The sequence below is a fragment of the Lynx canadensis genome, chromosome C1 (assembly GCF_007474595.2).
Source record: "Lynx canadensis isolate LIC74 chromosome C1, mLynCan4.pri.v2, whole genome shotgun sequence".
Classification (NCBI taxonomy): Eukaryota; Metazoa; Chordata; class Mammalia; order Carnivora; family Felidae; genus Lynx; species Lynx canadensis.
The window spans coordinates 150,192,327-150,219,591 of record NC_044310.1 but is presented as its reverse complement, the minus strand read 5'-3'; the positions used below and the strand labels follow the sequence as shown (position 1 = coordinate 150,219,591).

The 27,265-nt window shown below is 35.1% G+C and overlaps 1 protein-coding gene and 1 pseudogene across 6 annotated transcripts in view; one reads left to right on the top strand and one right to left on the bottom strand.

The window, feature by feature from the left end:
* Positions 1 to 578: 578 nt before the first annotated feature.
* The window catches only part of TANK (TRAF family member associated NFKB activator), a 95,860-nt gene continuing 69,173 nt past the window's right edge, over positions 579 to 27,265 (bottom strand). For 5 of the 6 annotated variants that reach the window (XM_030326525.1, XM_030326524.1, XM_030326523.1 and 2 more), the window contains 4 exons: positions 11,649 to 11,725; positions 11,093 to 11,208; positions 4,743 to 5,323; positions 579 to 1,299 (listed from right to left, as the gene is read on the bottom strand). In XM_030326525.1, coding sequence (XP_030182385.1) covers positions 1,120 to 1,299; positions 4,743 to 5,323; positions 11,093 to 11,208; positions 11,649 to 11,725 — 954 coding nt within the window. In that variant the 3' untranslated portion in view covers positions 579 to 1,119. Of the gene's footprint in view, positions 1,300 to 4,742; positions 5,324 to 11,092; positions 11,209 to 11,648; positions 11,726 to 27,265 lie in introns of those variants that run through there. The other variant, XM_030326528.1, reaches the window with a different exon arrangement.
* On the top strand, positions 21,874 to 22,161 carry LOC115521472 (annotated as a pseudogene).

Sequence of the window (27,265 nt, the reverse complement as noted above, 5' to 3'; positions counted from 1 at the left end):
AAGGCTTAAATTTCTGTTTTGAGAGTTGCAAATCAGTGTTCACTTTATAAAACGGAAGCCATGCCTCATTTTAAAAATTGGAGGGCAAAGGGAAACCTAAAAAACAAGCAGCATAGGGAAGAAAAATGAAAGGGAAGTCTCATTTTAAACAAAATTTTGCAGCATTCTGATCTGGTAGCCTTTCTCGCAAATGTCTTCCAGTGGCCATCAGTCAGGCTGCTGACAATGAATAACAAATTTCTCAACAACAATGTAAACATTTCTAATACAAATCAATAAATGTGGATAGTTCCTACAGGGTTTTAGATTTGCTCCCAATAAATACAAATACGTTTCTTTAGCAAGTTTACTTTGAAAATAATTTTTAAATTCAAAGTGATCGACTACTTGTAATTAAATGTCACCAGATCTGATATCACCCTTCTATCATCAGAAAACATGAATGTTTTAAACTTCCCCCAAGTGTGATTTATTCCTTTTTTTTTTTTTAACTCAGGAACAGAGAACATATTTAATGATCATGACATAAGTAACTTTTTAAATATTCAACTCATTTCATCATGTAGCTATACACATAGTAAAATTTAAAACCATGTATATTATTAAAAGAAAAAACAATCTGAAGTGTTTGAATAATCCTACCAGTGATTTTATCACTGGGTAACAAATCTTAGATTTTGGTATTTACTTAGACATTTATGTTGTCTGCTGTTCTGTATTACAGGTTTATTAAAAAAAAAATCACCGATAGCATAAATAATCTAGTTTTTAAGTGAAACATCCTATAAACATTTGACATCACCAAATTTAATAAATTTAACTAGAAATCCAAGCAATAAGCTTAGACATTTGAAACAAACATAAATTAAGGTAATAAACACTGTAAACATGAATGCAATGAATTACAGTTTTATACAGAATGATCCATAAAAGTTAATAAAAGAAAGTTACAATATAAGTTTAGGAAAAAATTCAAATAGCTGTGACATAGCTATTTTTCAATGAACGATCTTGAACTAAGTTTTCAATCAAGTATTTATAGTATTACAAACCCAAGATCATCACATAGAACCTGATGATCACATAGAATCATTACACGGAGCTGTTTTCAAATGCATCTTAAGTCTCCCCATTAAAGTGTGAATTAAGATGCCGGAGGAAATCCCCCCTGGATGTAATGGATGGTGGGAAAACTGCTTGACAGAATTCACATACTCGAGGTATATGCAGTTCTGAGCCTGTGCCACCTAGTACCGATGATATATCACTGTCTTGATTAGGAAAGGGCTTCCAAACGGGCTATGGGAAACAAACAAAAATATCTTCTGTTATTTGTAGGTAAAATCAACTTAGAATAAATTTCAAATTCAAATTTTTTGAGTGGGTTTTGTGCATAAGTACAAAATTCCTTTCTATGAAAGCAAATTACCTTTCTACAGAGTTAGCATGAAGACCTAACTCAATTTTCCTTTCATTAAGGGCCCAGCTAAACTTTGATTAAGTCACTTAAAATACATACATGCACTTTATCTTCACATATTTAAAATTTTTCCATTTTTACCACCAGCAAATTTTAATACTCGTTATCGTAACAGCAGTAGTTTTGGCACAACAGTCAATCATTAAGACTTTTTAAAAATTGAATTCTATCTTTTCTGTCTTACAACAGAAACCTTAAGTTATAGGGCTCTGATTAATACAAAGTGCACTAGACATGATGTGTGTACACATGCAGTTTGATCAAGAGCAATTTAAATTTCACTATTTATAAGGAAATATACAATGAATAAAACACATAGGAATAAGTTGTTTGGGTTTCGAAACGAAATTTTTTAAGTACTAAACAAAGTCCACTGATCAGTTGTTTCTTTGAAACCTCAAATATTTAATCATTCAACAAAATCTAACATGGGATGCATTCTTTTGGCTTATTTTGCTCCTGCTATATAGTGCGTAGTTTTGCCTTCTTTCCCCTTTCTTGTGACTGAATAGTGTCAACAGTTGCCCAATTAAATAATTATGGAAAATCACAATTCAACAGAACTACCTCCATTATAAGCAGCACATAAATATGTGAAAATACTGCATTTATTCTTTCTAAAAAAATATCTAACAGGGCAGAAAAAGCATTTAGTTCAATAGTAGGTGCTCAATAAATATTTTTTGATTGGAATATCTTATTTTCCTGAACTGCATACCAAATTATTTTTAAAATTTGCTTTCTGGTATACCTTGACATAGGTAAATTACCTTGACACAGTTAATTTCTGATACTTTGAGGAAAATCACTTAAAAAGTCAATTTAAAGAGACCTTTTTGGGCTCTTATTACTAATATGTTTTTATTAGTCCAACACCTGATACAGTGTTAAGTCTTCATTCCCTTAACCAATCTCTTTCATTCTAGTTAACCAATCATTTACAATAAACAGTGTATTACTAATTGAAGCATTTAAGTTTCACAACATCACTGTCTTATAAACATTTTACTGGACAGCTGCGTACAGTTGGTGTAAATATACAAAGTCTGTCTAGACCGAGATACGTTCAAATATCAGAACAGAGGGTTTATGATAACATTGACTCAATTGCTTTTTAGAGAAGTGACAATTTTATCACAAAAAAATAGTAATATTTAACATGTGTATTTTAAAATCTGGGGTAAGATAATTTTCTTCAGAAAAGGTATGATTAAAAAGCAGTGGTAATAAATGTGAGTATATAAGCCAAAATAAGTTAGAGTCAGCCAGATCTAAATTTTACTGTTTGCAGTTTAAACAAAAAGTACAAGCGATTAATATGCATCTCTTTAATGGGAAACTGATATGGATATAAATAAAAGATTATTTATAAATAAAGATGATTCTTATTAAGATCTATAAAACAGTAAGAAATAGATTTAGAAGCAATTTAGCTTCTAAATTTGGTGAGCCAATCTTCCACTGCCAGTTTATCTTCAAAGTCCATCCTTATCCTTCTCTATTAGGAGTTATTAGTTCAGATTGGATCTTTTCAGAGAATTCAGTTGGGACCCCACTCACTGACTCAGCAAAACTATGGAAGAAAATAAAGTCACACAGAGCAAAAATAAGCAGATATATTTTAATTTTAGGCTTTGTTATGATAGCTGAATGTTTAAAAAGGTGTTAAGTAGTGGTAATTGATATAGCATAAAAATCGGAAACATGAAACCCCAAATTTTCACTTCTCTTTGTCATTACCAACAATTCAAGAATTTTGTATTTATCATACTAGCTTTATTAATACAAATCAAACAGCAAAATGTTTTTAAAAATTAAGAAATATTCTTTCAATCCTAAACTGCAACATGGCCTTCAAACAAATTTCTTTGCCTTTTCTGCCAAAATATCAATTATCTAACCTTATGCCCCATGTCTTGTGACAGCTCAACACCAATTCTCCTGCATTTTTTAAGCTGAATACTTTTCCATCAAGTTGTAATCACATACCAGCTGTTTCCCTTGCTGTAGCATAGAAAGCAAATGCACAATGCAGGGTGCCATCTACTGAAACATGAATGCACACAGACTAACTAGTAAAAGAACAAGCAGGAGATATAATGGAGAAAAAAGTAACAAGCATTAGAACTGATGCACTTCACAGCTCCACAGGAATTCTACTTGTAATAAATGAAATTGTTTAATTTGTTTCATTTAGTAGTAACTATAACTGAGACTATGATGTGAAATAAGGCACAATGTAGAACATAAGTGAGTTTATAATTAAAGCGGATTGTCAGAGATGCCTAGTTTTTCCCCACTACTAAAATATGCCACAGCTTGACTACTGCCTCCTTTGTATGCTGATGTAAGTCTGTAACCTATACAGCACTTATAAAGCCAAAAGGTATCCATCAAGGTGTTGGATTTTTTTTAAATAAGTATCTCAAGGCAAAAAGAAATTAAACAAATGTTTGCAAATTATATAGATATTTACACCAGTCAGTATTTTCACAGGCTTTTGCTTATTGTAACAATGATATATTTTTCATTTGCCTTCAGGCATTAATTTTTTTTTTTTTTTTAAATAAAAGCACCATTCTCTGATAGAACCTGAATAAATGGGAGGGTAGTAGTGGACTGGGGGGCTGCAAGCTTTAAAAACATCGAAGTGTTTGATTAAAATCATACATATGCAGAGGCCATTTAAAAAATGTATTAGGCTGCATATTCATTGCCAGATTAGAAACCAAACCCTACAGATCTGCGTACTGTATGACTGAGAATGTAACAGAGTATTAGACGAAAGACAGTTCACTTATTTTCATATATAAAAATATGCAATGCAATTATTTACTTATGAAAAGCATTCTTTTAAAGATGAGTATGATATACACAAACTTTTTAATTTAAAAAATGCCATTTGTCTCCCAGTATGAAATTTAACAAAGAATCCTATTGTAACACTGGTGCTGAGTAAAAAGCTTTGAATAAGGGACTAAGAAAGTGACACATACTAGCTATGGATTAGGCTGACATGTATTTTTTAAAAATGTTCCCTAAATTTTAAGGTACTTTATAATAGAGCCGTACTATAGAAGACGAGTATCTTCTATAATTTCATGTCATTTATTATAGGACTTGGATTTTTTTTTTAAGTCTTAACTTTAACCAGTCATTAGTTTAAAAGGAATATCTGATAACCTAAAAAAGATGCATATCTGTGCATGTATGGTAAAATATGTGTTCATGCATAATATATTTTTTAATGCAAAACAGTTACCTGCTGTGGTCCTCGGATAGCTTTTCCCGGAGAATCAAGTGAAGGAAAAGGTGCATCGGATGGGTCCTGAAGTGGTAATGTATTTACATATAATGCGTTATGGTTTCCAGGTGGCAAACACGTAGCTCTATCCAGAGTTGTCCTGATACAAGTGTTTACAAGATTGGAGGGTTTTGTTTTGTCAGTTGTTTTAAGGTTTTGTATAGCTGATGCTATGGGGTCAATTCCCTGAATTTCAAATAAAGTTTCTTCTGTTTTAACAAAGTTTCCCGGGTTGTCTCTGAACTCCATATTAAATTTATCCTGGCACACTGCCTCAGATGTGGCAGGACCAAGGATGTTGGGTCTTTCTGGAGTGCTATGTAAGAAAGTAGAGTCATTGTCCATAGGTGGAAACTTGACATTGAATTTAGAAAGTGATTCGAAAGAGGTATCTTCCTCATCTCGGGCCAGTCCTCTCGGTGTGACAGATGTGATGCATGGTGCACCTCTATTTATATCATCTTTAGCCTGAGGCTTAAACAGCTCTTCTTGTTTATCTGTTGTATCCGTACACTGTACAGGAAGAGAACACTGTGTTTCTGCAGGGAAAAGAACACAAAAGGAAAATGGTTGCATTCCAATCATTCTTAAAAATGATGAATATTATTTTTACAATTCCTTCTTATAGCAACTGAAGACAACTGGTACTTTTTACCTTTGCTACCACCTTGCACGGAATATTAGCAGTCTCCAGTGGGTGAACTGGAACGTAGCTTATTAGTTGCAGTGAAACTACTTTGTCTTTTCCTAGGTCTTTTGCTGTAAGCTTTGCATCTTGTTCACAGTTACACTGCTCTATGCTTAAAAAACATTTGCTTGTAGTGTATACATTTAAACATTTTGTCAGTAATGGAAGCTACAACTGTGAGCTTGCTTAGACAAATAAGTTGTTAAAAAGAAAATTCCTTACTAGGCATATATAACACTATACAGGTTAAGAATCGACATGAATTCAGCCATTTATTAGCCCTAATATCACTGTGTCACAAAATATATCAGCAATCAGTCTAGCCCTTGGGTATTCTCAATAATTCATGTGAGGGAGTGGTAGTGGTGGGGGTTGGAGAGAAAGAAGACAGTAAAGGCAAAAGAAGGATGAAATTTTGGGATGCATGTTCAGAAAACTGTATATGAATATATAATTCTCCCATTTATACACACACACACACACACACACACACACACACACACACACACACACATATATATAAAAGGCCTATGAAGATAGCAGGTGGATATCAGGTAGATACCATGGCCCCTGCAGCTCATTTATCTGGAAGCTGCTCATCCAACAAATTCAGCTCCAGAACAAATTCAGCTCTCTAGGACACAGGCAAAAGCTAGAAAGTAAGTAAACAGAGCTTCTGAGGAGTCAGAATTAGAGCCAAAAGGCCCACAGATATATGTATTTTGCTCTTACTCTCATTTTAGATTTATTCTAACAAGCTTGATGATATTTCCCTTAGCTCAGAGCTGGTTAGAAGCAGCAAATTAAAAGGTAGGGATAGGAGTTGCTGAAGACAGATATAGATATCAACAAGAGCTGAAAGCATGAGAGGAGACGAGAAAAACAAAATAGCAGATATAAGAACTCACAAAACACTACAGTCTGGTGTAGGGCCAATAAGGGCTACATTTCTCAATGCAAAAACACAATGATCAAAGCATTCTCTGTGCTGATAATCCTGAGACATTAGAAAACACTAAATTATGCTCCACAATCTTACCTAAGAAGACAGTAGGTTGGAGATTGGTAATGTGTGATTTTCATTAAGCGGACAGAAGGTAGAGATTAAAAAAGAAATCAGCACTTTAAAAAGGTAGTCATCAGAGAAATTTTATCTTCACAAAAGGAGACTTGCCCAAGGATGCCGATTTAAGCAGACGGGGTACACAGAACACCTTGTGTAGTGTCTGTCAAAGTTAGTAGGCACTTAACAAACATCAGTTCCTTTCCTTCTGGTCCTTGCAGTCTCATGACACCTTCCTATCTTTTGCCACAGCACATTCCAACACAAGGTATTTTCTGTTTGGACACAACTGCAGTATATTGCAACCAAATCCTCAAGTTTACCTTCTTACATATCTACTGCCTCTCTTTAGTACACACCACCTTATCTTGTTGGATTATTACAATAGCCTTTGAACTGCTTCTCTGCCCTTTAAACTTAGCTCATAGCCAATCCATTCTCTACATTGCTCCCTATTTCCTTTCTAAAGCACAAATCTGATCATGTTACCTTCCTCATAGAACCTTTTCATGGCTCTCCAAAGCCTCATCCCTCAGAAAAGTCATATAAAACTCTTCATGACTGGTCCCTGGTCACCTGTCCATACTCTCATCTTTCCCAACTGTTGCACTTCTTATTCCAGCTATAATGGACTTTGCACAGCCCTCCAAAACAGCCAGGCTCTCCTGTCTTTGGGCCTTTGCACAAGCTGTGCAGGCTGCCTGAAATGTCCTCTCCAAGTACTCTTTACCAAAGTCTTACTTGTCCTTCATTCCTTAATGTAGACTTAATTTCTCTGGATAGTTCTCTCTAGCTCCCCAAGACCGGGTTAGGCATGACTCGCAGGTGTCCCGAGGCTTACACATGTTGCACTGTATTTGTTCTTTCTTCCACTGAAGTACATTTTTTAAGGTCTTAAACCATGCTTTGTTTCCCACTTAACCCCAGTACCCTGCCCAGTGCCTGACACATAGTATGCCCTCAATAAATGTATTCTGAATGCATTTGTATTCTGTTCCCAAGACAGCCCAGTGTAATAATCCACATTCACTAGATAATCTGTCTGTGACTAGAAGTAGTACAGTAACAAAGACCGAGCTCAATTGTCTGGTAGGATTTCTTTGTCCTTGCAGGTTTCTCAAAGTCCTTTAACTCTCAAGTAGTCATTTTTCCTGATAGTAGACTTAACAGTAGCAGGAATTCTAGGCAACGGTACTTTCTTTGCAGATTACATTTGCTAACTGTAGGTAACAAATCAGGAAAATCAACTGCTGAGGTAACTACATTTTATAACACCTGAGGAGGAAATGCTTATCAAAATGATCTTCACAAGGAGAACAGGGAGAACGATGAAGAATCTGCTGCTGCTGCTAATGACAACTATTAACATCAATAGCACTTCTGTGTCATGCACTACTATAATCATTTTATGTGTCTTAATTCATTTCATACTCAAAATAATCATGTGGTAGGCATTAGATTATCCCCACTTTACATGCGAAGAAACTGAGACATGGAGCAGTTACTTCCAAGGCTACACAGCTAATGAATGAGTGGTACATCTGGCATTGGAACCCAGGCAACCTAATCTAGATCCTGTGCTCTGAACCATTATGTTAAATCAAACATACTGTATGCTGTACATATACACACATACACACAGAAGACACAGAAGACAAACATACTGTATGTGTGTGTATATGTATGTACACACATGTATACACACACACACACACACACACACACACACAGAGAAGAGTCCCTGAAATGATTTTCTTTTCCAATAGATGACCTATCTCCCTTGTGAACAAACCTGGGAAACTCAAAACACCTATAATAAAGCAGATATTTTCTTTTTTATAGCTAGCAGGCATACCTCAGCCACATTAAAATAATTTTTGGAATTAATCTGTTCAAGCGATGTTACTATAAAAAAAAAAAAGATTTGGGGTGCCTGGGTGACTCAATCAATTGAGCGTCCAACTTCAGCCCAGGTCATGATCCTGTGCTTCGTGGGTTTGAGCCCTGCATCAGGCTCTGTGCGGACAGTTCAGAGCCTGGAGCCTGCTTCAGATTCTGTGTCTCCCTGTCTCTCTGCCCCTCCCCCAACCCTGTCTGTCTCCCAAAAATAAATAAACATTAAAAAAAAAAAAGATTTGGGGCGCCTGGGTGGCGCAGCCGGTTAAGCGTCCGACTTCAGCCAGGTCACGATCTCGCGGTCCGTGAGTTCGAGCCCCGCGTCAGGCTCTGGGCTGATGGCTCGGAGCCTGGAGCCTGTTTCCGATTCTGTGTCTCCCTCTCTCTCTGCCCCTCCCCCGTTCATGCTCTGTCTCTCTCTGTCCCAAAAATAAATAAACGTTGAAAAAAAAAAAAAAAGATTTAAATGAGGTGCATAAAAGCACTTGTGATCCTGACACTATACTGAGAAACATGATCAGGTGGAGCAAATTGCCTTTCTATTTTGTTTATTTTCAGAACACTTCTTTTCGCAAGGACACAAAAAACACAATGAGAAACATTTTTAGGTTTCTAAATTTTAAGTACAGGCTGTCCATTTAGATTACTTCTTAGTCTAATTACCTCGTATATTGACAAAAGAAAAAGATCTGATGGTTGTTTGTAAGTTGCGATCCTATATTCTACTCTCTTCATCTTCCCTGAAATAGGACTCTCCTTTATGGACCAAATAGCACTTTTTATGAAGCCACATTTGCTTAAACATACATTTTATCTTTATCCCTTCTCAAGGCTACTGTCATAAGTGGATGAGAAGAAAAAAGAAAAAGGAAATGTACAATTCTACTAACTCAGCAATTTTTCATGAATTATATGTTTATCTAAAGGTAAAAGTCAAATTTTAACAAAAAAAATAACATGGGGACAATACTGCTAAATACGCTCTTTCCAGATGTATTATGCAAACCACATTTAAAATATTTTCCTTATATTTTTATTCAATGTAATGTTCATCCTTAAAAGGCCTGAATAGGCATCTTTTCCCAAAACATTTTTCTTTCTTTCCCTTTTTGATCTACTACTACCAGAATAATATTTAATATTTTGAGTTTTGTCTAGACCCAGCAAAACTTCACTGCAGTCTATGGCACAACAGATCTAAAACATTTCAAGAATATGCTGTACTTATTATTTGTGACACATTTACTATAAAACATAAGAATAACATTAGGAAGCGGTTTTAGTGGGGAAGAAAATGAAGCTAAACACTCAGTGTCCTAGTTGACAGATACATACTCAGATTTAGACCTGCACAATTTAAAAATGGTCAAAGTATTAAGCCACTGATAATGGGGTAGGTTCTCTGTATAACGATGAATATATCACCATTACAATGTTTTGATAAGATGCTGATGTTAAAAAAATCATGTTTATGAGTTCTATGTACTACATCTCTTTAGCTAGTAGATTTTAAATAAAAATAATTCTTTTACTTCAGAGGTACTTAGTGTCTTTAGCCTACACAAAAGATCAATTTCTCATGAAAATGATAAAAATTCAGGTGAAAGAATTAGCATTCTTTCTGGGTAGCTGGAGGGGGAAAAGGGGAAGAAATAAATTATGTCTGTCTACAAAGACTGTTTTGTTTCTCCACCATATTGTGTACCTTTTCTGAAGATAAAACAGGAGTAGTATGCAAAAAGTGAATTTACACTATAAAGTGATTTTTAAATAGTCTAGATAGAAGAGATGGAAGAGATGGAAAGTGATCTTTAATTAAAGGGGCATTAGCACTGCCGCAACATCTTTCAGAGTGAAAACTGTAAATCACATCTCTAGGGAACCATATGCAGAATATCTCAAATCACAAGGGTAAAGGAGAATTTACCATTTTAAATGATCAGTTTACCTTCCTTTTGTTATGGAAGTGCTTGGTAGCCAGATTCAATCTCTGGTGTTTTGCTATTCATATGGAACGGCTGAAGCAAACCCTGGTGTGGGGTTTTAGGAAAGGGTACAGGCTTTAAAAAACACACGGCAACACATGTGTAAAAACAGATGTTCCTTTTAAGTTATATTTTATACTAAATTTGTACTTTGTATCTCCAACAGGCTAGCCTCACGAAATGTGAAATGTTTATTTCTTGAACCAAATTATAAAAATCCATAGTGTCCAACGAACTTTCAAGCAGAAGTTAAAAACAAACCTGATGTTCTAATTTTACTTAGCTTATATATGGTAGTGCAGCTTCAAGGCTGCTTACTAATACATGAATTAATGTTTAATTAACCCCCCCAAATAGCAACTGAAAACTTTGAGACATATTTCCTATATTTATTTTGTACCCTTTGCAAGGTGGGACTTCTCATTAAGATGATTAGTAATTACATCACTCAAGTCACTCTACATAACCCCACACACAATAAAGAGAGAAAAAAGCCAATCATTAGATAATGTAATACAGTACAGAACTTTAACAGCACTTACCCATTATAAGTGGTAGGAGGCGCAAATTGCAGATCCTTAGCACTTAACAAGCATTTAGAAATATTTTTACGATCAAAAAGAAATACATTTAAATCAATCAAGTTAATAGTACTGTGTGTTAAATCAAACCTTACCAGTTGCAGTGGCTGGTACATTAAGTTTGCTTAAGTGGTCTTTTTGTGCTTTTGCTAGCATGCATATTCTGTGAAATTCTTCTTTTAGATCCTGGAAAGTCTTCTCTATATAAGCCCTAGAAATGAATATTTTAAAATATGAAGCTTTATCTTTAAATATTTTCTATTGTCATTAAATTTACATAGCACCATTTTATGTACCACAAAATAATTACTGAAAGGTTAAAGTTAAAAAATTATTTTAAAATCCTAGAAAATGTCCCAGAGAACTACTCTAATGTTTGGAGAGCCAGGCACAAAGGCACAAAGTAAGCAGTAAGTTAAAAGTTCTAATACATAGATGTAGCACAGACTAGCATATCTACTTATTTATAAATCACACTTTTGCTGGCTGTCTCATTCTCACATTAGAAATTTCAATACATGGATTTTTGTTCTCAGTAAACATCTTAAATAGAAGAAAATGAAATGTTCCTCATTTTGATAATGTTTACATTAAGATCTGTCCATATAACATAATATGGCCATAATACTTGGTCTATTGAAATATTAATACCTTTCATGGAATAAAGGAATGCCAAGACTCCTTGGTGAAGTTTCTTTTCTAGGAGAAGAAACCTCTTGTCTTCTTACCTTAAAGATACAAAATAATCACCAATTTAAATTGCTTCTAAACTCAAATGAGAATAGGTTAACAGAAAATACAATGGAAAATTCACCTCCGTCATTGAAACATATATGTAGGTAGCTTACAGATACATATCTTTCTTTTCTTTAAATAAGAATCATCAGGGAAAAAGGAAAACTGAGGCAGAAAAATAGGATGGAGACAAGAAGTATTTCAGGCAACTTCTGTAATTACTATTTCCAGTACTGACAATTTAAGAAGCACCTGATATGACCAGAAACCAGGAAAAAAAAATCTGTGTATGTATGTGTATTTACTTCTTTTCCATTATTGGTCTATAGGTTTAAATTAATGTCTTTGTATTTTGTTATAGATTCTTTGCTGAGGAATGCAGCTATGTAGACAGGAAGAAAGAAAACCAGGCTACAGCACCTTAGCATTTAACAAGCATTTTACAGATAGTGCAATGATGTATTTAAGCTACTTTCTGAAGCTAAGTTCTTGCCTTTCACTCCCACCCTGTGGCTTATTCTGGTATTACATTCATTCTGACATTTAAAAGTCAACATTAAAAAACATGTAATACATCCACTGTATGGTTTAGATTTTTAAAAAATCTTTAATCATACCTAGAAAACTCTGTGTATGTTCTAAAGTCACAAATTGACAAATACAAAGATTTGAAGAAGTCTTAATATTATACAATCATAAATTATGATTCTACCAAACCTGCATAGGTCTTGTTTAAGTTCAAATGAAACCAGTGGTCATTTATATTTAGTGACTTTTTAAGATTTAAGGTCATTGTAGCCATTATTAAAGTGGATGATTTTACTTCATTGTTTCTTGTCATCTGAGTATAACTCTTTTAATCTTGCTTTTCGAAAAGTTCCTTCAGTTTCTTAGGAGTCTCATTTGTTCTTTAAGAAAAAGACTTGATTCCAGTTTGTTTTTTTAAATTAGTATCTTCTCCAATTTATTTCAGTTTATTGCTCTACTTCTCCAGCTTTTTCTAAATACCAGTGTTGGCTTAACATTTCTAAAATAGAGTATTCCTTTAATTAGTAAAATGAAATCTCAGCAACCCAAACAATTTGTGATTTTATATATTATGTTGTCAGACTGAGGTAACAAAAAGATCATTTGCTGCTGTATACTTTTTGTCTGGCAAACACTTAGGCCAGGTCTTCTTCTGGATGAAAAGTGTTTTACTGAGCTTACAAAGCAGTCACATCAGAAGACATTTTCACATTCACAGTTTGTTTTTAAAAGCAGTAGACAAGGTTTTTCTTTAGTGTTATGTGCAATTAAAAAACACTCAGTGGATTTTAGTGTGTACTAGGAAGAGAGGCGACATTTTAAAGATAGCCAATCATTCAGGATGCTATAAGTAGGAAAGCAAACTTTTAAAAGATACTATATTAAGGGGTGCCTGGCTGGCTCAGTCAGTAGAGCATGTAGACTCTTGATCGTGGGGATCATGAGTTCAAGCCCCATGTTGGGTGTAGAGTTTACTTAAAAAAACAAAATAAAATAAAGATATTATATTAAATCTGTATCAACAAAATCAGAGAAGAGGTAATATTAAGAGAATAGAAACACTTGGCAATTTAATGTTAAACAAATCATAATATGTGATTAAATAAAATGACTAATCTTCTTTTAAAATTTACTACTAGAAATCCTGAATATGAAACAAAATTATTTTATCACAAGCCAGAAAGAACCAAAAAGAAGCACAGTTGACCCTTGAACTATGGGGTTAGAAGTGCCAACCCCCATGTATAAAACCCATGTATAACTTCTGACTCCCCCAAAACTTAATTACTAATAGCCTACTATTGACCAGAAGCCTTACAATAACATAAATAGTTAACACATATTTTGTATGTTATATATATTACATACTGTATTCTTACAATAAAGTTAGCTAGAGAAAAGAAAATGTTATTACAAGAATCACGAAGAAGAGAAAATTACATTTACAGTAGTGTACTGTGTTTATGGGGAAAAATCCACATATAAGTGGACCCAATCAGTTCAAACTTGTGTTGTTCAAGGATTAACTGTACTCTAATTTTAAACCTAAAAATGAAGATATTTACATAAAGTAGTGAAGACTATTCCAGTTCCAAAGTACTGATTTTGGAATCAGTACTTGGAATGATTGCTTCTTATGTTAAAAAGAAACCTTAAAAATTGAGGGAGTGGGGGTGGAGATGAGAAGAAGGTGAAGGAAAAGACAGGAAAAGAATGATAAACTTGTGTATGGTTTGGTAAATAACCTGTGACAACCTACTTGTTTGTCGTTTAGATTTGATAACTGGTGTGGGTGAATTAATTTATCCAGAAAAGACTCCTCAGGTGTATTGGTAGGGGGTAAAGGGAGGACTCTCTTATTAAGAAATTTCCACAAAGTATGTAAATTTAAGGTCTTCAGCTTCTTTGGGATTAGGAATACAGCCCTGCTTACTGTTATCTTTGTTACTATTATTGAAGAAAAATACTACGATTGTACTATGCAATACACTGCATCTTCTATCATTCACACCAAATACATCTCTTGATATAGTTCAAATGAAAATTTTAGGTTTCCAGCATCCTAAGAAAAAATTTTAAAAGGGGCCTTTTAACATGTTAGCTCTGCAAACAAACAACAAAATTGGCAAACAGTTCTCCGACACTGTGAAGCAGGGTTTTATCTAGAATGGGTGTAGCATGTCAATGCTATTTTCCATTGTAGCTATCTGACACAACTTTCTGAAAACAATCATTTATACCTCAAAGGATGTAGAATTAGTGTAGTCAATGGCAGCTCCAACATTTCTCCCAGAAACTCAAGACTTGCTTTTCAATGCCAAGTTAATTTACTTAATAAAGACTATGCAGTTTGTTGAACATCCCAGAGAGTAAATAAACATTAAAGGAGGTAACTTGTAGTTTTCTTTCTATTCTCAAATATTATCCAGGCAGACCCTGCACTGCAGGAAGCTGAAGTTACTGCGACTTCAAATAAGAAAGCAAGGGAACTTTGAACATTATATTTTAGGAGATTTTAAACGTTAAATCATTCAACAAATGAGTTTATTTTGAGGTACTAAAACTTAAAATACTTAACATTATAAACTGTTCCAAGTACTAGTTTGGAAATGCCGAAGTTGTGGAATGAATACTGAAATAAGAGCTTTACACGTCGTACTTTTCATTTACACTTCCACTATGGCGCTGGAGAAGTCATTCAACTAAATCATTACGATAAACCCATTTGAAACAGTTGAAAGATGTTGTGAAATGATTCCTTAAATTGCCTCTTATGTGAATTGGGAGAATTTTGTTTTAGTGTAAATCAATTTAAGTTTCTCATAGATGGGTATCATATTAAAAATATATGCTCCAGGGCCAGCTGAATATGCAATGATACTTAAGAAGGAAAAAGAAAAAGTGGCTAATATTTTTGTTAGTCGAAAACCAGGTTTATTCTTAATGCACAGATAATGGAAAACATTTTTGTGTTGGTCTGCGATCTGGCACATATCAGCATCTTAAAGAAAGAAATGTATGCTTTCCCTAATTCTTGCCTTTATAAAATATTTAGCACAAAAGTGAAAGTATTTTATTCCTTTTATAAACTGATTTGAAAAATAAAGAAATGACTCACAATAACCAAAATATGGATCTAACCTAAGTGTGTAAATGGATGAATGCTAAAGAAAATGTAGTGTGTGTGTGTGTGTGTGTGTATGTGTGTGTATACATATATATATATATATATATATATATATATATATAGTACAGTTGAGTCTTGAACCATATCAGTTTGAACTGTGCAGGCCCACTTCTATGCAGATTTTTTCAACAAATACAGGGCAGTACTGTAAATGTATTTTCCTTACGATTTTCTTAATATTTTCTTTTGTCTAGCTTATTTTATTATAAGAATACAATATATAATACATATGCAAAATATGTGTTAGTCAACTGATAACAGTAAGGCTTCTGGTCAATAGTAGGCTATTAGTAGCTATGATTTGGGGAAGCCAAAAGTTAGATGTGGATTTTCTTTTTTTTTTTTTTCAACGTTTATTTATTTTTGGGACAGAGAGAGACAGAGCATGAACGGGGAGGGGCAGAGAGAGAGGGAGACACAGAATCGGAAACAGGCTCCAGGCTCCGAGCCATCAGCCCAGAGCCCGACGCGGGGCTCGAACTCACGGACCGCGAGATCGTGACCTGGCTGAAGTCGGACGCTTAACCGACTGCGCCACCCAGGCGCCCCAGATGTGGATTTTCAACTATGTGGGGAGTCAGTGTCCCTAACTATATATCTATATATATCTATATCTATATCTATATCTATATCTATATCCACACACATACATAATGAATAGATCAACCTTAAAAAAGGAAGGAAATCAGGTCATTTGAGAAAACATGGATGAATCTGGAGGACATCACGCTGCATGACATAAGGCAGGCACAGAAAGACAAATTTGCACGATCTCACTTATATATGAAATCTAAAGAAGCCAAAAATCATTGAAGTGGGGAGTAGAATGGTGGTTGCCAGGGTTTCGGGGTGGGGGAAATGGGGGGGATGTTGGTCAAAGAGTAGAAAGTTTCAGTTATGCAGGATAAATTCTGAAGATCTAATATATAGCATGATGATTATAGTTAATACTATTACATTGTACACTTGAAACTTGCTAATAAAATCTTATATGTATTCATCACGATGGAAAAAAAGATAACCACGTAAAATGATGGATATGTTGGCTTGACTATGGTAATCATTTCATAATGTATATATGTATCAAAGCACCATATATACTAAAAACATATACAATGAAAATTTTTTAAATGTTTACTTATTTTTGAGAGAGAGAGAGACAGAGAGAGAGATAGAGTGTGAGCGAGGGAGGGGCAGAGAGAGAGGTAGACACAGAATCTGAACCAGGCTCTAGGCTCCAAGCTGTCAGCACAGAGTCCAATGTGGGCTCGGACCCATGAACCGTGAGATCATGACCTGAACTGAAATTGCATGCTTAACTGACTGAGCCACCCAGGCACCCCTATGCAATTTTTATTTGTCAATTATACCTCCATAAAGCTGGGGGGAAAATGCAATAAAATTTAGACTCAAAATCATTTTTTTTCTTAAAAATTTTAAGCAACTGAAGTCAGCAGAATTAAATTGTTATGAAACTTTTAAAGATAATACTAAATTCATTAGTACAATGTATACTTTGTCATACGGAATTTAAACTTTAAAAGGCTAATATTGAATAAAGGTGGTAAGTTTGCAATGATACATATTTGAACTACAGCAATGACTATCATTCTATTCCAGTGTTCCTATCAAAGATGTCCTCTAAAATTTAGTTAAGATGCAGAAGGAATATTTATTTTTAGGTGGCTCAAGCAACTGTATGTAGCCACTATTGGATTTTGTTTCTGGATGAGGCTTAATAGAATTATTCTTTTATTTTACTTTATTTTTTTAACTTAAAAATGTTTTATATATATATATATATATATATATATATATATATATATACACACACACACATTTTTTTTTTTTTTTTTTTGAGAGGGAGAGACAGAGTGTGAGCAGGGGGGTGGCAAAGAGAGGGAGACACAAAATTTAAAGCAGGCTCCAAGCTCTCAGCACAGAGCCCCACGCTGGGCTCGAAATCACGAACTGTGAGATCATGACCTGAGCCGAAGTCGGATGCTTAACCTACTGAGCCACCCAGGTGCCCCAATAGAATTATGCTTTTAAAACAGAAAAGAGAACTATGCTCTTACTTGGAACAATATAATTCAAGAAATGAGCCAAGGTGAGATAGGATGGATTAGTAAAGGAAATATAAACTGTGGAATAGTTATAAATACTAGCTTGATAAAGTTTTCTACAGAAAAAGGAGAAATAAATGAGCAGCGTAAAAAGAAACTGAAAATAATTTACTTATCACTTAGGTTACTGAAAGTAAGAATGAAATGAAAGGAGAAACTAAGGTTGAGTATTTTCTTACCAGTTTTAGATATATTTAGACAAAGATATTATGGTAAAGTCAAGCACTGAATACGGTCTAAATAGGGAGAAAGTGAGAATAGGGCTAAGACAAAAGAGATTAAGGTGGAAACGTGAACAAAAAATTACAAAAAAAGAGATCTGATGAGAGTACAAAAGCATAGTAAAAGGTAAACAAAAAATACAAGAAAATTGTATTTATGAGTATTTGCGGCCGTGTGAAATCTATGGTTCTCTCACCCTCATTAATATTATTGAAAATCTAGCAAAGCAAGAGGAACACAAATCCTATGAGTCTAATCCGCTTGGCATGGCAGAGTATGCCAGGTAAACCCACTGCCAGTGCAGGAACAATTTCAAGGCAAAATGGGATCCATTCCAGAGTTCTGAAGGAAGCAGCAAGAAAATAAACAATATAAGCATGAAGTTAAATACCCCAATTACTTCCAAGATCTTTACAGGATTCTGGTTTAATATAAATACCCCCAAATCACTATCAGTTCTACAGTATTCTTTTAAAAAAGTTAAAATCCTTTACTAGTAGTAACACAACGACTATGGTTTCAATTCTATTATGTTAATTTGAAGCAGAGTGAGATTAATACTTTCCTATCATCTGCCTTTGGAGTCTTCACTGTGTATTAGGTTCCTTCTGCACACATCTTTCTGAATTTCTTGGAGAGCCCGACGCAGGGCTCGATCCCACGAACCGTGAGATCTCGACCTGAGCTGAAATCAAGAGTCAGATGTTTAACTAACTGAGTCACCCAGGCACCCCTGAATTTATTTTCTTAATAGGAAGAAATATTGAATTGTGGGGATGCCTTTTTATGAAAAATAGAAAATGAATACCTTAAACGACCAATTAAAAAAAAATAAGATAACCCATTCCCCTCACCCCTTCTCCAAACACTACATTTAAAACAAACTGATTTGGGAAAACCCTCTTCATTAGCCACAAATTTAATGTTACAGCATTGTCATGGTAAACAGAAAATACCTTCATGAAAGTAGCTGTTACTTAAGCAACTTGTATATATTAATTATTTAACTTAATCCACATAATCTTGTAAATTAGGTACTTTAATTTTAAAGTTTGCTGTAGCAAATAAGGCTTTGGAGAGGTAAATGATTTGCCTACAGTTCGGTACGTGGGGTAGCTGCAGTTGGAACCCTTATCACTGTATGATCTTAACTTCTCCAGTTGAGAGAGGGCTTGGCTGCCAGAGAAGTTCAGTAGTGGGTATCTAGCATGGTGAGGTAGATATAGAATGGTGACATTTACACACTGTACCAATGCAAACTAATTTTAAGCTTCTAAAACTTGTCATACAACAAATACATTTTTCACTGAGTAGTGATAAGCCAAGTTTTGATGTTTAAATTTTGCCTGGGAAAAAACCTTTGGTATGGCTTTTTTTTTTGTGTGTGTGTGTGCTCAAGAATGTCCAAGTAGAAATTTACATTTAAAAATAACTCAGATAGATTTACCCAAGTTCTGTCAAACCAGTTCACTTGCTGACAGAAGTAATCTGGCAATAGTTTTTCTTAACCAAAACTTCACAGTTCAAATATTTCTCAAACTTACTATTAGAAGTTAGCCATTTGACAAAGAATGACAATGAGGTATCTTCTTGTTAATTCTATCCTCTCAAAACCTGAACTCTCTTCCTGACTTCTCATCTCCCAGTAGAGGACTAGGCATAGTTTTAGTAGCTGATTTAAAACCCTTGCCTGATAATTTCACTATCTAGATCTACTCAGAGTTGGTGTGTTCCCTTGAAACTGGGTCACGTTTTACTGACTCTCCACATGTTGAGTAATTTTGGACTGTACCCTGAACACTGAATACGTTGTGGAGACATTATGCTACATGGTGCCAAAAGTGGTGATGATTTTGTTTTTGCAGGCACTTGGTTAGGCTTAGATTCCAAACTGTCACTCCTTTCAAGAAGGGTAGTTCAGATTTCAGATCAGTCCTTTTTAAGCTTTAGCTGCAAACTGCTTTATTTGCTCAGCACATCCATGGGCTCTGGGAACAGCCAGAAACTTGAGCTGAATCTAAACACAGAGCTTATGGTTCTCCTTCCTTCTCTGGCTCTCTCCTCTTTGGGGCTCCTTCCCTCTCCCTGGTGGCTATGCTTCTTCTGAACTCATTCTCTTTCCTGATTCTTCCAGCCTGAAGGATGGTGGGCTTTCTATTGGAATTTCAGCCACTGCAACTATGGCCATTCTCAGGACAAAACTATAGAAAACTGGGAATTTACTCTGAACTGATTACTTGCTCCACATTTTGACTCCTCTCTAAAATATGCAAAGTTCAGTGTCCAGTTTCTCAGGGAGTTGTTCTTGTATATGTTGCTAGAGTTAATACTGTTATTTGTAGAGGGATGGTTAAGTACTCATTCTTCTATAACAGAAGCTCCAACTAGCAAACTCAGGGGTTTTTTTTAATCCCTTCATTCTTCTGAGATTTACCACGGTTTTCCAGAGATGTCTTCATCACTAATCCAATGGCTTCTCTTAAAACTCTCATTTTGTTCACTGCTCATTTGACAGTATTTCACACTACTGACCATATCCTCCCTCTTGAAACATTTTTTGGCTACCAGTATAACATGCTATTTAGGTTTTCTACTTAAAGTTTGATATTTTCATTGGCTTCTCTTCCTAGGCCATAAATGTGGGCATTCTCTAAGGTTCAGACATGGGTACACTGTTCTTCTCTCATTATATACTTTTCTTATCATTCATTCTCATGTCAATTCTATTGAGTATTCATTTCCTACAGTCTGTATTTTCAGGCCTATCCTCTCTCTTGATAACCACTCTCATCTCTTTTGAGCCAATGGATTTTCACTTGTTCTGTTATCTACTGTAGACCGAGTTTTAAAACCTAACCTAATTACCTTTTCCTCAAATATAGTTCCTATTTCTAATCTTTATTCCCCCCCCCTTTTTTTTTAAATATAAGGCTGTTCTCCTTAGCATCAAAAATCTTAGGGCAAGATAAAATCTTAAAGAAAGTGAGGTAAGGCTTTCCTGACATAGCAAAATCCAAAACAAAACTGTAGGTCTGACAAAGAGCAATAAAATGCCAATATCTATTACCTTTCTTATGTCAAAAAAGAATAGACATTTATCAAAAAAGTAGGAAGGAGAGAGTTTTAGATTCAGCTTTAGAAAAAAAGTTATTACCACTTTGTCCTTAGGACAAGAGGCGAAGCAAGAGCTAGGGGTAGGACTTGGGACTCCAAGGCTGCAGCATGGAAAAAGAGGAGGAGAGAATGTTTAAACAGCTACAGCAAGAAGGAAAGCAAGAGTTATCGTGGCTATTTGGCCATCCAGCATAAATTAATTTCAAATGACACTTCTGGGGAATATGGACAAGTCAGTGAGCGACATTATGTGGATGCAACGTATAGGGAAACACACTGTCCTTAATGTTAAATAGTGAAGAGCAATTAGGGATAGAAGAACTGAGTAAACCCATCCAATATGGCCGTTATGGAATTACTCAGAGGAAAACTGAGTTGGAATACAAAAATCACACCACTGCTGACAAAATGGGAGAGAGAAAATAAAAGACACCCATCTTTGATAGAAAAAAAAAATTTTTCAGAGAAAACGTCAGGTTTCATAACATAGCAAGTAAGCAGCAGAGTTCAGAGAGTATAACATATTAGGTACAAATGAAAAATTGGGTGAGCCTTCCCTGCCTCTCCCCCACCAAATTCTAGAAATATCTTAAAGGGGACTACAAATCTGGCAAGAAGTTGTTAAAATACAATATTGGGGAAAATGCTAGCTAGAGATTCTGCGGTTAAATGAAGCGAAGTGGTTTTCTTACTGCTGATTTCAGATCCTATAATACATTCTTATGCCTTTAAAATTCACCAGAAAGAGTACACAGTATGCAGCACTTTACAGGTCTGGGGTTCTGTGGAACACTTCAGGAAATGTATCAGGTACCACACTATCTTTTAACAGATGAGAGTCAAAATTCAGTTTGCTCCAGACTTAATATATTAGGTATAGTAAGTAACTGGGAGCAGTTTACAGATATCATGACTTAATGTATAAAGATGTAGCTCTCTGGGCTCAGACCTAGTTTGCAGTGACATGGCTAAACACACCAAGGTCGGAATCACCGGTAAATATGGGACCCATTATGGTGCCTCCCTTGGGAAAATGGTGAAGAAGACTGAAATAAACCAGCATGCCAAATACACGTGCTCCTTCTGTGGCAAAACCAAGATGAAAAGATGAGCTGTGGGGATCTGGCACTGTGGTTCTTACATAAAAACGGTAGCTGGTGGTGTTTGGACCAACATCACTTCTGCCATTACAGGAAAGTCAGCCATCAAAAGACTAAGGAGTTGGAAGACCGGTAGAAGCTCCACCATTTGAAACATTGTTAGCCTATAATAAATGGGTAATTTATGTAACAGCAACAACAAAATAAAGTATAAAGATGTAAAACAATTAGTTATCTAATAAATGTGAAAATGATGAACAAGCAGTATGACTTCCATACATAAATAAGGGTTCCTGAGGGGATGTTAAGAGTATTCTTAAAGTATGACGTTTTTTCAATAGAAGGAAAAGTAAGTAACTTACTGAGAAAAAGGCAATATTTTTCTAACAGAAAATTATAATCTAGTAAAACAGTGGTTCTCAAAATAAGGTCTAGGATCCCTGGAAGTCCTGAGATTCTTTCAAGGGATCTACCTTTGGGAAAGAAATCTGCCTGGGCCCTGAGTGTCCCTACATTTTTGCTGTGTATGCCAAGAATATAAGGCTCTGATTGTTCTTTACCTGGGATATTTCTGAGGACTGTGTTTGCAGAGGGCAAACATGAAAGCTAATGTCTCTCTTGGACAATGAGCATGCTACTTACTGCTTGCTGTAAAATGACCCATCTCCCAAGCTCAGTGTTCCTCACTTTTAATGCAACCCATTACATACGTAGGCATCCATCTGGGTCTTACCACGTTACCCTTCCCTCTTCCCTGGAGGGACCAACACAAATAATAATGCTCTTGCTGCTTATGTGCTGTGTATAACAAAGATTTTTTTCTGATTCAAGAGCCTTGTGTCTTATTACAGCATCTCTGAAGCAGTAACTGGCTAACTTACTAGCTCGTGGGTAGCGTAAAATCAAATCCCTGACCCTGACATATATGGCGTCAACTATTATCACAGTACTATTAGATGTTATTTGTTTTTTTTACTCTTTTGATATTTATATTGATGATGCAAAAGCAATGGTGAGTAAAACTGCTAGTGCCTGAACATATCAAGGCCATGACACAAAACTGGAGTTACCGTTCTCTTTAATGCCACATACTCAGAAAAAAAAAAAAAAAAAAAAAAAAAAAATCCTTGGGGTCCTGAAATGTCTCCTTGATGAGATAGTAAAAATTATTAATTTTATTAAATTTTGATCCCAAGTTAATAGCTTTTAAATACTGTGTGAGACAAAATAGGAAATACACACAAAGGACTTCTATCTCATACCAAACTACAAGGGTTGTCTTGGGGAAAAGCACTGGTTCAACTGTTTGAGAGTTGCAAGCTGAACTAGTCACTTTTTTAATGGAACACCATTTTCACTTGAAAGAATGACTGACATGCATGCTATGGTTATTCAGACATTCTCAAAAGCAAATGAAGTTAGCCTCTCACTTTATAGAAAACTGACAAGATTTGTTGTCCATGAAAAAAATTTTAGAAAGTGAAAATTAAAATCTTGGGAACTGTGTACCCCTTATAGTAAGCTTGACAATTGCCCAATACTTAAAAAGACTTTTATGATGAGATCAGTGATGATGTTAAATGTGATTTTTAAATATCATAAGTCAACATTTGCAAGATCTGCATAGCACAGTGAACCAGTATTTTTCAAATGACCGATTTATGATGCTACAAAATCATATAGGTAAAAGATAGATCTAAAGATAGACAAGATAGACCTCTGGCTTTTAATGTAGTAGAAAAGTTCATTGGTTTCAGCTTTTATATTGCAATTGACACTTAAACTACTACTTACTGAATTTTGGTATAGTATCAAAGGAGAACAGCCACAATTTCTAAAAAGGTTATTAAAATATTATTCTCTTTCCTAACTATGTATCTATATGAAACAAGGTTTTCTTCAGATAATTCAACCAAAAAAACCAAAACAATAAACACAACAAATCACACGAGGTCCAATGCAGAAGCATTTTATAATGTTGAAAAACAAATGTCTTCAAAACAGATTTTGAAATTAGGATGACAGATAATAATATGAGAGAAACTAGATTGTTTTGGGGGGCTAGTCCTAACCTACTGAGGCTGAGAGAATAGACTTTCATGCTTGGGTCAAGAGAAATCAGGGCTGAACAGAATATACTAACTCTTGGTTTGTGGCCTCTGGAGAAGAGTAGAGAAAAGAAAAATGGGAAATGCGAGGAAGAGCTTAATAGGGGGAAACGAGGGGAGAAAAACCATACCAGAAATAATCAAATCTGCTTAGAAGCCTGGGAAGAGAATTTAAGAAGTGATATGCCACTTCTCATTTTTTTCTCCCCTTAAAAATTATTTCCAGTATTATAAAAACAAAAACTCTAAAATGATGTATTGAATTAAAAAAGAGACCCAGAGGGGCGCCTGGGTGGCGCAGTCGGTTAAGCGTCCGACTTCAGCCAGGTCACGATCTCGCGGTCTGTGAGTTCGAGCCCCGCGTCAGGCTCTGGGCTGATGGCTCGGAGCCTGGAGCCTGTTTCCGATTCTGTGTCTCCCTCTCTCTCTGCCCCTCCCCCGTTCATGCTCTGTCTCTCTCTGTCCCAAAAATAAATAAAAAACGTTGAAAAAAAAATTAAAAAAAAAAAAAAAAAAAAGAGACCCAGAACAGGAAAGGGTTAGGATGGATTAATAACTCAGATTTGGAAACAATCAAAACTGCAACAGAAGTTTCAATATATTGAAATATTCAAAATATTGAAATGTTTTGGATATTAATATATATTTTTTTGTTTCTTAAAATCTGTGATACATTTATTATAACACTTTGGGAAAAAACTCTGAACTTTGATGAATGAGCTGACTCAAGAGGATTTTTCTGCCTTCTAATTATTTTTCTACCAGATAATCTATAAACAAAAGCCGGTCTCCAAAGAGGAGTAATACAGAAATGTAATACTTTGAAAGAAGGTATATTCAATCCAGTCTCTAGAAACAACTTAGGGGGAATAGGACATTTGCTGTGACTGAGAAGACAGGGTGCTTACATACATTTCTCCAATACTACATAAGCCTCAGCTTAGGCTGGCACGTGCCATTGTAGAGAGGGTACATCCCTATTTTTATCTAATAAAAGATGATAAAAAGAGAAGCTTGAGCATTAAAATATAGTCATTTTTTTTAACAAAGTTGAGTAATGAACATTAAGTGAATTTATTTCAAGTTCCTCTCTTAGAAAAGGTAGTGTTTAGACAATGTAACCAAATTTGACTTTTCCCACAGAAATCACTTGATGGTTACATAGCTTGACTAATGGTCTAATTTCTAACTTTCATTCAAATGATGAAAAAATATTTATCATATACCTGTATATGACAGTCTATTTTTTTCCAAGAAATATGTATATTTTAAATCAGTTTGGTACATGATACAGATTGGTTTTACAGTTTTTAATGGACTAAAATAAACATTTCTAAATATAGTAGTGTCTGCTTATGTAACAAATATCTGTAAGGTAAAAAAAGTATTTGAATAGAACTACATCCACATGAGCAAATAAGAGAAGAAAAAGCTGAAAAGGTTCCTATATACCTTCTGGATTAAAAAAACACAAATTATTAATGGTTGAAGATAGTAAACTGCTAAAGGAAGGGGGAAACAGTATGCAAGTTCTATTGTAAGAGCTCTTCGTGCAAAACTTAACTGGTTTCATATTATGGTTTTGTTGTTAGAGCAGTATTCAAAATTATAGATGAGAGGCTTTATCAGCTACACTTTCACAAAAACTGCTATATGCATTGACAGAAACGTGTGGCAAGGTATTCATAATACGACAGTCTATTATAAAGCTTTTATAATGCTTATAAAACCAGGTACTTGGACAATATATGGCAAGTTGGCCAACAAACTTAGTTGAAAAGACCTGCAATAGAAAAAAGGAGAAGCTGGGGCACCTGGGTGGCTCAGTTGATTCAGCATCTGACTCCTGATCTCAGCTCAGGTCATGATCTCACGGGTTTGTGAGATCAAGCCTTGCATCTCTGCGCTGACAGCATGGAGCCTGCTTGGGATTCTCTCCCTCTTTTGTCCCTCCCCCGCACTTATGCAAGCTTGTGTGTGCACTCTCTCTCAAAATAAATAAACATTAAAAAAAAAAAGGGAGAAACTATAGGGGACCTAAACTCAGATATAGATCCCTAAGTGGGAGCTGCATCTGAAATCCATAGTATATGACAAATGAACACTGCAAGGATGGGGATATCATCTAAGACTTAGACTTGTGAGGCCAGTTTTATAAGTTACGAAAGTTCAGAAAGTAAAGCAGAATTAAAGTTCATACACTGTCTGTTGAAACTGTCATGCATAACAACTGGAGGAACACACCAATGCCTCTCAAGGACAATCTATAGAATAAGGTAACAAAATAGTAGGGAGCATTCTGTCTTCTGAAGCCATGATTATGTCATTTTAAAAAGGTTATAGTAGGGGCACCTACTATAGTCAGGTAAGTGTCTGACTCTTGATTTGGGCTCAGGTCATGATCTCACAATTTGTGAATTCGAGCCCCGTGTTGGACTCTGCGCTGACAGCATGGGACCTGCTTGGGATTCTCTGTCTCCCTGTCTCTCTCTGTCCCTCCTCTCTTTGTGTGTGCTCTCTCTCAAAATAAACTTTAAAAAAAAAGCTTATAGTAAATGAAATTGATCTTTCAAAATCATCAGTTTTACCTTTCAGTTATGTATGTATTATGTATGTATGTATGTAATCCTGTACCCAATGTGGGGCATGAACTCATGACCCTAAGATCAAAAGTTACACACTTTACTGACTAAGCCACCCAGGCACCCAGATTCAGTTTACATAATGTTCTCCAAAGTGGTCTTGAATAATCTGAGCTCGTATCTAGAAATTATTCTTTTCCCATTAAAATATTGCAGAAAATTAGGTTTTCATATCTATGCACACAGTACCAAAACATAGGCACATAAGAATATGTTTTCTTTTCTTTCCTTGAACTAAATGTTGATCCCCTGCTCAAGCCTACCTTTTAGCTCACTGGGAATTTTATTTTTAAATTAAGGTCCTATATGTTTTATCTGTACCATAAAATTATAATTAGCATTTCATTTTATCATATAATTAAGACTTCACATTGACTTACAATGTTTGCTAATTGCTTTGGGGTCCAAATCTTTGTTTCTCCAATCAGACTACATGGCTCCTTAAAGTTAGAGACGGATCATGTCTCATTCTTTTTTTGTACTCCTGTCAATGATTAGCAAGACTA